At 29.9% G+C, this 11,514-nt stretch overlaps 1 protein-coding gene across 3 annotated transcripts in view; it reads right to left on the reverse strand.

The window, feature by feature from the left end:
- Positions 1-9,003, reverse strand: part of LOC116843980 (alpha-1,2-mannosyltransferase ALG9-like) — a 14,569-nt gene extending 5,566 nt beyond the window's left edge. The window contains exons 1-11 of one of the 3 annotated variants that reach the window (XM_032815007.1): positions 8,853-9,003; positions 8,569-8,719; positions 8,449-8,496; positions 8,063-8,247; positions 7,860-7,980; positions 7,260-7,788; positions 6,800-7,005; positions 6,202-6,439; positions 4,747-4,963; positions 4,492-4,664; positions 3,342-4,423 (exon numbers count right to left, since the gene is read on the reverse strand). In XM_032815007.1, coding sequence (XP_032670898.1) covers positions 4,325-4,423; positions 4,492-4,664; positions 4,747-4,963; positions 6,202-6,439; positions 6,800-7,005; positions 7,260-7,788; positions 7,860-7,980; positions 8,063-8,247; positions 8,449-8,496; positions 8,569-8,702 — 1,950 coding nt within the window. In that variant the 5' untranslated portion in view covers positions 8,703-8,719; positions 8,853-9,003 and the 3' untranslated portion in view covers positions 3,342-4,324. Of the gene's footprint in view, positions 1-3,341; positions 4,424-4,491; positions 4,665-4,746; positions 4,964-6,201; positions 6,440-6,799; positions 7,006-7,259; positions 7,789-7,859; positions 7,981-8,062; positions 8,248-8,448; positions 8,497-8,568; positions 8,720-8,852 lie in introns of those variants that run through there. The other 2 variants (XR_004377962.1, XM_032815019.1) reach the window with 2 other exon arrangements.
- Positions 9,004-11,514: the final 2,511 nt, after the last annotated feature.

Below are 11,514 nucleotides of genomic sequence, written 5' to 3' on the forward strand. Positions count from 1 at the left end.
AATGTTATCTAATTAAACACAACTTTTTGTCATCAAAAAATTATTTAATTATGTTGCTACTAGATTCTTAAAAAGAAGAAAAGAGTTTCACACGTATTTGTATTTATATAAATCAGATAAGCTATGTATTTATCACAGAAACTAAAAAAAAAAATTGTTTGCAGAGTGCATGTGTTCATATAATAGACATAATATACATAGACTTCGTATACAGCCAGAAAAGTGAAGCCAAAATGTATAGCCCCTTTGTTCTCTGTTTCTTTCTGCACAAAGTGTACAATAAGATTTAAGTAAAACTTTTGTTTGCCAGTCCAATCGGGATGCTGTTGCGCTCTATAATATTATGGAAATGAGAAATTGATGCATGCGCAACAAAAAAGTAACAAAATAGGGAGAAAATTATAGTCTCTCTATTCTCATTCTCTTTCTAGATGTTGGCTTCATTCAATTAGACGATAGAACATGTAGAACGGAGTCCATGTATACTATGTCTATGGTTCATACCAAGATAAAAATGTTTTTTGATGTTTTTGCATTCGTGAAAAAGGATATTTTCTTTCAATATCGTAATGAAAATATTAGCCCGTTGCTATTTACGACTTAAATGTAAGACTAGTATATGTGTTAGCTTTGTATTTTTACAATACACTTAACGCCAAATATACGTCCATGCCTCTGTTTTTCAACATCCTTATAAAATAATTATTGATGCTTATTATTTAATTACAATTTTATTTGTATAACTTAATTGTATTATTTAATAATTATTATTAATATAAGAGAGCATAGAATCAATTATATTTAGCATAAAATGTAGAGCAAAAATATATACTATAACATTTCTTATCGTACAGACGTTATGTATAATTAATAATTCCTAAATATCTTTATTATTTCTTATCTTACTTAAATTATAAGATTATCGATCTTTCCTTTTACAAACACATAAATAGGATCTCTCTTCCGTACCATTATTATACAAATGATACTTTTACTATCTGCTAATTAGCAAATTAATAAATTCGATAAACATAAAGAGTGATTATTCAAAATATCTAATGAAGATATATCATCCAAAAGTTTATATCACTATAAATTATATCAATGAAAGATTTGAGTTACTATTGGATGCAATACATTGGCACATAATATTAATTTGAAATGCAAAGTATACATATATACACACCACACACATATACAGGGTACTTTAAAAGGTAAGATCAACCAACTAGAAGGTGAAAAAGAAACTTTAGTAGAATACATAATGCACTTTTTTGTATTCGATATTGTTTACAGTATATAGTTACTGTATACAATAAATACAGCGTTTTATATGGGTGTACAGAAAGTGTTGAAATTTCTTAATTTGAAAAATATGCATTTTCGAAAAAAAATGTTCCATACAAAAGTTATAGAATTTTAAGTATACATATTATATAGTAAAATTAGTGTGATCTTGAATAGCGTTGTCAAAGTCACATAAGGATAATCTTGAAATTTTTATATATAAACCTAAACCACCATTTTTATTGCATATTTTTGTAGTTTATCTCGAGATAGTTTTGGAAAGCTCTCGAAGTAAGTTATAAGAATATATAATAAAAATTCGAGGTTTGCATTTAAAAATTTCGAAGATTTCAAAAAATCTTGACAACGTTATTTAAAGTCATAATTTTACTACGTAATGCGTTACTTAAAATCTTGCAACTTTTGTATGCAATATTTTTTTCGTGTTTTTCGAAATATTAAGAAATTTCAATACTTTCTGTACACCTGTATAAAGCGCTATATTTACTATATCATTATATAAACCAAATACAAAAAATGTTTATATACATTATATTCAAGCTCTTCTTTCACCTCTTAGTTAGTTGACCTTATTTTTCGAGACATTCTGTATATATACTATATAATTTATATTTATATAATTAAATATAGTTTAATAAGAGGATAATAAGCGTATCATTTACCGTCTTAGTATATGAGGTAACACATTTTATATGTTAAAATAATGACATCAAAATACTTTAACCACTTAAGGGGGTATTTTATTTTTTTGGGTTAAAAAAATCGATTTTTTTTTTATTTATATATCTTAAAAGTCCGAAGCCTTGAGAATACATCCCTGGTAAAAATTTTTTAATAGAAATTTTTTAATTTTGCTGAAAATTTTTCTGAAAAATTCTGATAAAATCAAGAAATTGGGACACTTTTAGAAAAATTCAGCGAAAGTCATACTTCATAAAAATGAAAATCTATTAATTTCTCTGAAATTTTCTTCTTTCATAAAAATGCAGAGAAAGTTAGGAAATTAGTTGTACTTCATAGAAATGAAAAAAACTGAATTTCTCTGAATTTGTGAAATTCTCTGAAAATTTATGAAATTTTCTGAAAATTTATGAATTTTTTTTATTTTTTCAAGGAAAATAATTTGTTTCATTCTTATATGTCGGAGGAGGCAAGTAAATTTTTTCAGGAAAAATTCGGATTTTTTAGAAAAAGTAAGATTTTTTCACTAAAAATAAAAATTTTTCAGAGAAACCTTACATAACTATTCCAATGAAAATCTCTGAGCTTCACTAAAAAACAGAATTTTCAGGAAAAGTTTCAGGGAAAGAATTTTCAGAAATTTTCGAACTTTTTCATTAAAAAAACTGAAAAAGTCTACTTAAAATTCTACAAAAAACTGAAAAATCCTTATTTTCTCTGAATAGCCCAATTTTCAGTGAAATTTTGAAATTTTTATTAAAACATTTTTACCAAGGACTCGTAAAGTTCTAAATATAGATTCGAGTATTTGTCGGAGTTACAGGCTGTAAACTAATACTGCAATTCTAGACAAAATCGTAAAACTCGTAACTTGTTCTCATAAGAACTTATGAGTAGATCTGCAATTCTATGCGGACCGTATGTCATACGATAACTCGAAAATATTTACGATTTCTCGTAAATCTTACGACTAACTAGAAGTTGTCAATAAAGTTACGGTTTGTGAATTTTACCATTTTACATTACGATTGATTTGTAAACTACGACTTTACGATTCACTCGTATATTTGCTTAGAATTGCAGCATAAAGCGACGCGCTGGTATGAAGGGAGTTACTCGACCGATTTACGATCAGATTCTCAGAAATTTTCTTTTGTCAGATTTAATAAAACAATTGGTCTTTGACTTTGTCAATTTGACTTTGGTTATTTAAAAACAACAAGAGCTTTAATATTGCAATGTCGCAATTCACTGTAAAACATATTTTTTCTACTTAAAAAATTAGAAACTGCTGCTTTTTTAAAAATACATGTTAACGGTTAACGAAGAATTTACACTCTTATTAAAAACCATGAAAGTATTGAGAATAAAAATTAACCTCTAAGCCAAAATTTTCGGCAATCAGTGACGCCGAACGACTGAAAATTGCCGAGCATCAAGATTCATATAAGTCACGGGAGATTAAAATGGCTTATAAAGACGAAAAGATTGCTAAAATTTGTTCGAAAAAATAAAATAATAAAATGATTGGAAAAGATTGCGTTGAAGACAATATTTACAATAGTTTTCTTTTTTTAAATGTTTGAGAGGTTGCAATTTTCTCAATTTTTAATTTTTAATATTCAATGAATATTATTTAATTTTTAATATTATTTTTAATATTATTTTTGGTTCAACTAAAATATTATTAATCTATAATATTATTTTTGGTTTAACTGAAATATGTACAAACTCACATAAATTAAGAAAATTTCTTCTGTTTATATACTTCACATTAATCAGTACCTCTCAATTATTTTCGTAAAGGAGAGGTGTACTTATTGCAGTCCCCCCTTTAATGTCATCAACATATAATAGTTTGCGATAACTAAAAATATTATTGCAATCTATAAAACTCAATAAACATTTATAAAAAAAGTGGCATCTGTCTTAATTGCTCTAAAATTTTTCCTTACATAAATTTTTAAAAAGATATTTTTCTGATTTGACAAAATAGAATACCCCCTTAAAGCAAGATATGTATTGCTTATGTAATAGTAAATCGCACGTAGCATATAAGATTTCTTAAGAATGTGTGATATGTACCGTGCGATATTCTAATCATAATAGTTATTTTCATTGATACACAATTACTTAAAATTTTAACTAATATGTATATACTTCCCTTCAATCTAATATACGACTATGTTTAATTTAATCACAGTACACTTAACAAAATTATTTTAAGCTAAATAATATTCTTCGGCACGGTTGACTATGTTGCCTTTGATTGTAATGTTTTGATGTATGGCATCCCGTTGTTTTATTAGAAACGCATTGTCAGTATAATTGTGATCTATTCTTTACAATAACAATACTTGCGCAAGTGAAATAACGAATTTTCCACGCATTTCGCTTGAGACCCATACATATTAATTCTGCTGATGTCAGAAATCTATGACAAAGTTATCACATATCACACGTTTGTTATAAATTGTTGCTGTTAAGTCGGTTTGAACTTACCTTCGTATGGAATATATTTTTCATAAGATCATGAGTGATGCTAACTTCGAATAATGCTTTACCCGGTACAGTTCTCACTTTTAATTGGTATATCTCCGTTGTCACTTTGGTTTTGGCACTGAAATCACCTATGAAACCATCTTGGTCTCCTGATTTTCGAAAATCTAGCAAACCTGAAATATCACATTAGATATTAATTTTTCCTCGGTGAATAATCATAATGCGCTTTCCTCACACGCTACGTATACTATCTACCTTTAGTAGGTATGAGCTTGGCAGCCCATAGAATCTCATCCAAGTGTAATATCTCACATATGTCGTGATGATCTATGGTGTAATCATTAAGAAATTGGACGAAATAGTTGGCAGCAGCGATAATATTTGTATTATCGATAGAAATTTCTTGCCACCCGAGACAAGCACACCAGTGGGGCTCAATAAATGCATCTGCACATGTTCTATCTAGAGGTATCTGAAATAGATTGCAGTAATTTAATTATTAAGAAAAAATGTTCTGTTGTACAATTATATTTACATTGTATTTACATCATTAATGTAATGTATGAATTTCAATGTTTCATTCGCAAGTTGAAAAAAAGATAGAAGTTTACTCTTTGTCCATATTTTATAGAGTTGCCCAGATAAACATATTTTGGCATATTGTCTGTTTAGTGACTAGTACAAATACATATGACAGATATATCCTTATGCAACAAGAATTTTATCAGCATGTAAAAGAAGATATCTGATGCCATGAAAATTGTTGCTTATTTTGCTAGGAAAACACAATTTGGAATTATTGCAGTAATAAGAAATATTCTAGTTAAATTATGAAGTAATAAGTATTTCATAAAAAAAAATATTTTAGATACATTGCGCTGTTGCAATAGCATCATGAAATATATATTAAATATTTACATGTCCTGTGCTCGACATTCCTCACTATCTTGATACTTTCGCGAAATTATTTAGATAATTTTGCGGTAAGTAAACGAGTAAGCTTAGTAAGCGAGTTGGGACCATAGTGGGGATAACACGATGACGCGGCACTTAGCTTATTAGTATTCTTTAGTGTTCACTTAGTACACGCGACATGCTTTTAATCGTTGTTATTTTCGCAAGAAAATTCTCGATCATATCGGACTTTTTGACAAATATTTGAAACGAGACTTGATAATTAAATAATAAAAAGAATATAAACGTATTTCTGCGATAATCTCACTCGTATAATCGTGATATTTTTTTCTCGATTTTTATGCAGTCATAATTGCGTAAAATGCTGTCAATAACTGCATCGTAATTGCGAATAAACATCACTTAATCTATTCTATTTGCTCAACGTGTTGTATACGTATTCAATTACATATGCATTATCTAATAGTAATATTCTCACATGCATGTAAAATAGTCATACTATTTTCATTGGTGCTTGTTTAATCTCTCCAATACTTTACTATCTTAGTTGACGCGTGTTGTTAGACAGTTTTGAGTGCATGAATCATTCGAAACATCATAATAAGTACGTACATAAAACACATAGATAACAGTTATCATAACACATAATAACATACACAGTGTTGCTCCACGTATGTTATTCTTTTACATTAGAGATGTTTACGTCAGTTTTTCTCAAACTAGCGTCGAAACATCGATAATTTCTGTGTTGTGAAGCATCAAGAAATAATGAGCTTTGCGCGAGTGGGTCTTCACCTTGTCGAATAAACTGATGGCTCTTTGACGACGGTCTCCATCCTTCGGTGTGCCAAAGTTAAGTATATTTTCCAATGTTTTGTGCACATCAAACGGCGACGTTAAGTATTGCGTGTTATATACGAAGTTTGCGTATGCTTGTGGGTGAACTTGTTTAAACCAAGGTGGAAAGATAAAAGAGAAAAACGGGAGTCTTTCCTCTTGTTTGCCTTGTAAAGTGTTGCGAATCTCCGCAAATCTGTAGATTGAAAATGGCACAATTAGTCTCGTATCTTAAAAGAAAAAGAGTTAATGTCCACTTTTTTAGTTTTCAATTATAAAAGTCATAGAATATCGTAGTAAAATCGATACTTCTCTATGTGATATATATTATATTAACAGTTAATTAATATTTTATTAGTTAAGAAACAAAATTTGTGGTTGAACTTGGAAGATTTTCAAGTTTTTAAGTATTTGTTTGTATAAATTTTAAGAATTCTACAATTTAAAACTAAAAAAGTGGACATTCGCCCTTTCCCTACTAAGATGTGCAGTTACGTGGTCAAATCAGTAAAAGTATAAAACATAAATATTATCCACATGTAAAATATATTCAGACCTGTGTCCATGATCACTCATCAAAATTAAAATTGTATTGTTTAAATGTCCAAAATCGTAAAGATCTTTCACCCAAGAATACAGGTCGTCATCTACCACTCCAATATCATTGTAAGAATCATGAGACAATTCTCCATGAAATCCAAATACGAATTTCGGTTGCTTTTTATATGCATTGAAAATTGTTTTTATATAATTCATCATCACCTATATAAATACAGACGATGTAAAAATTATATATAACATCTATATGTTAAAATTTATAAAAGTTGCGAACAAAATACACAATTTCGAGAAACGATCATTCTCTTCAGTAAAATTATATTATATTTTAGTATAACAAAACTAAGATTTTCAAATACTATCATTAAGTTTGACTAATATTATTTATTATTTAACCAAGTTTTATTACTTTCTCGTTTCATGTTATTAGTAAATTTTTGTCATTTTTTAATACATACCATATGACGTGGAGTGCCAGCTATACAGAATTTCTTGTACGTTTTGAAGTACGAGGAAGCTGCTAGATAATACGTGCGCATATAGTGATGAGTAGGTTGCTCATGAAATCCTTTCAAGCGATACGTGAATGTTCCGATATGCGGTACATCTTCCATAAAACCTGTTATGTATCCGTACTCCTTATATTTGTCCCATATCATGGGATAAACGTTGACGTAATTCGCTTTGTGACCCATTCGTTTCCGCGTTTCCGGTAATTCAAGCTCGATCTTGCCGGTTAGAATCGGAATGAGCGCTTGCGGAGTGCCGTCGCCTACGATATTGTATCCTTCTAGCACAAGAGCATCCAGCTGGTGTTTTATGAAACGATAAGTTTTGGGTAGTTTGCGAATAAATGTATTCCTGGATAATGAATCGAAGCCGAACATGAGTACGTTCAATTTCAGACCAGTATCCGGTACATTGCCCCAATTATGCTGTTTTCTGGCGCGTAGGTCGTATTTCACTCCAGCAAGCATACTGTGCCACCTAAACATATTCATCATCAGCAAAATGACTGTGAAAATACATATAGCTAATGCATAAGCAAATCAACTAACACATCTCCTTTCTTTGATTTGCATCTGACTTCAGCAAAGTCACTATCTCTAAGATTGTAAAAATCGTCAGCCTCTATACCCTCCGATAGTTTTGTAGTGTAGTCATCTGTTCTAATAATTTCTGAAACAATACAGTAATATTAAATAATATAGTAATAGATAAAAATAATATCACAAGTAATCTAGATATTATTATAACATACCACTGAAAATACACGTTATTTGTCCATACTTTTTTCGTGCTTTATTAGTAATAATAAGTTTTGAACCTTCTACAGCAACCCAATCTTCTGACCCACATGATAAAGGTGATACGTCGTGTATAAACTTCATTATTTCTGGATTAGATACATTTAACTGGGGTAACTTGCAAGCAACGACACCTTCTCTGTACAAATGTATTAATAGCAAGTAATGAATAAATAAATGAAAATAATAGCAAATAATGAACAAAATGAACAATAGTTTAAATTAATAAATTAATGGATTTAAAAGTATCAATAAAAAGTATCATGATATTTACATCTTATTGTTGTGCTATTCTTGATAAAAATAAATAAATAAAACAAAAATTATATTATATACATACCCTGCATAAGGCTGTTCTGATTCTTTGATTAATTGTGATATGTGCATCCTAAAATTAACAAAAATTTTAAAACATAAAATGTCAATTTGATATTAGAAGAGACATTGAAAGATTACTCACAATTTCTCCAGGTTTGTAAGATCAGAATCATTGAATCCCATCTCTATTCTTATTATTTGAATGATGCAAAATAATAATACTACTGATAGTGCTGCTATAATGCAACGACGAAAATGACACGACGTGACCCTCATATTTATTTAATTTATTCCTACAAAGACCAAACATGCTGTCATAAGTTTAATATTAAATAATATTTAATTCAAAATATATTGTATATTTATATATAATAGATAATATCATATAATAATTTATTATATTCATTACACAAGATATATACTAACCTTTCACACTGCACAAATTTTTATTTGACAAATCACTTGTTCAAGAATATGAATAATATAATTTCGTTCTTTTTTTAAAATAGCAAAAGAAGGATCTTAAATGTTAAATTGTGTCAATGTAGCATAGTTTCACATTGATCTCATTTGTTAACTGAAAGGAGTAAGACATAGTAGAGTTAATTTACTAGTGTTATGAAAGTCAATGAGCTTATTTAAAATTAGAAATATATTTTCTCTTACGTATTTAAGCATGCGACTGGCATATTAGGAAATATGATTTCAATACATGTAACTTATACTGTATGAGCATGGCATGTTATATGATACATATGTTTCTGCTTTTAACTTATAATCTGGATGATAATGGTGTGAAGCTGGTATATGTAACATAGCAAGTATCACAGATTTAAATATTGAAAATATTCTCCTTCTGATGATATTAAGCCATCATGCAAGGTATTATCTTTGTTTGCACTAAAAACATAAAAACAAATTTTATCACAATATTTTTAATCCATCAGAGCAAAGAACATTGTTTGACTGAAAAATCAGACTTATAAGTTTTGCTTGTATTGTTATGTGAGAAATTCGATAGTTGAAGGCACTGCATACACAAATAGAATACCGATTCGACAGAAAAGACGTAAAGTAACAAATACTGTCTGCATAAATATGATTTCGCAAAGGCAAGTAAAATTTTGACTCGGTCAATTTCGATACTGGTATTTATTCCAATTATCCTCCATTGAGAAATCTGATAAAAAATGACTGACGAATGATTGTGTATGTACACATATGCATATATATATAATACATACGTATTATGCTCTTGTTGAGATGCTTGAGTATAGGAATTTTCCTGAAATAATGCTACATCACACGTAAGTGAGATACATTTGTCAAGTATGTCTCGATTTGTTCGAGTCGATACCGGGCCAATATCATAGTTGTGAAAATCTTAATCGCGGGACGATTGACACTTCATTCACTATCGGCTCGTTCTGACGAACGCAACGCGATGTTTCTTTATGTCGTTTAAATTGAAGATCGAAAGCACTTCACCCCGGTGGCATGTCATGAAACTTGCTTAGCCGCGCGTACAAGCATGCAAACAGGACACACGTTTCGCATGCTCATTCCTCACTCACTCACACATTCGCCGCTTCGTCGCTCATACACACGTGCGCACGCACTTCTCTCCCGCGATTATGCCGCCTTGCCATCTGACACTATGATTTATTCTTATGCAAATATGTGTGCAATCTGCATAATACAGTGATGGTACACATTTGCAAAATTTGTATGGTATCGTGATTGAAACAATCGGTAATGTCAATATTCTATATTTACCACCTAGCCATTCACCTGTTACTGCACCACCTGTCTACAGTTACTAAAAGTGAGTGATACAAATTTTAAAAATGTCGATAACGTAGAGACGATCGTCACTAACACCCCAGTAAGCAATCTGCGCGCAGACTGACGTCAGACTGTCGACAGGATCTGTCGACAGATCCATAGACATCTGCGTCCCCAATCTGCCGCCAGACTGTTGACAGGGTCTGCGAACAGACTCTGACGGCAGACTGCGCGCAGATCCTATCGTTTCCTAGGTTCTTCAATTAAATTTTCTCATGATTTTTCATAATTACTCATAGAATAAGCGCTTTCTCATAAATACTCATATAATACTATGAAAAAAAAGTTTTTCATCATTATTAATATTACTTTTTCATCATTTTTAATGATTTTCTCTGGTGAGATTCGAACTTGAACTGAAGACATCTTTTGGATAATAGTCCGTCGCCTTAGACACTACGCCAATTCCTCACTTGATAAAAAGCGTTTTGTATTGCCCACTTAAAGTTTAAGGAAGAAAAATTTTATAGTTTGTTCGCCTTTTAAACCGCAAAATATAGACGAAACCGTTTAGCGTATAAATAATGTAAGAGAGACCGGCACGATAATTCGAAATTAATTTTTTACCAAGGACTGTATAGAAAATTACTGCAATAAAACAGTAGATAATGACATTTTTCCATCATGTTAATAAAATACTGTACTTTTACATGTACGAATTAATTTGGTCGATCGTCCCGTTCAGATTGTATTAAGTTTTATCAAAATCGAAACATAATATATTTTTAAATAAACCATCAAAAAAATTCTGTAAAAGTTATTTACATCGCGAGACTAATATTTTATTCGGTGCTGCTGCCTTCAGTACTTATTGCATGACGGTTAAATCGTGCAGATTTAATGACATAACGACATTAAAAAAAGTAATAAGATGAGAAATTGTATGAAAAATTACGAAAACAATTTTTACCAGGGATGACATATGTACGTTATTAAATGGGGGGCAGTTTCACATGTAAAACTGCTGCAGAGGAGTTAAGATAATTATATTGTGCAATAATTATACACATATACAATAAAAAACAATGTTTACATTTTAAAATTGTATTACACATTTTTTATAAAAAAGTAACAATAATAGAGAAATAACGAGTACAAGTATAGAATAGTACAACGATTAAATGGCCATTTAAAGGCGTACATACGAGTCATCCCTGATAAAAATTGTTTTCATAATTTTTCATACAATTTCTCATCTTATTATTTTTTTTAATGTTGTTATGTCATTAAATCTGCACGATTT

Source organism: Odontomachus brunneus, unplaced genomic scaffold (genome assembly GCF_010583005.1).
Source record: "Odontomachus brunneus isolate Ranch 3 - 2012 unplaced genomic scaffold, Obru_v1 Obru_scaffold_003, whole genome shotgun sequence".
Classification (NCBI taxonomy): Eukaryota; Metazoa; Arthropoda; class Insecta; order Hymenoptera; family Formicidae; genus Odontomachus; species Odontomachus brunneus.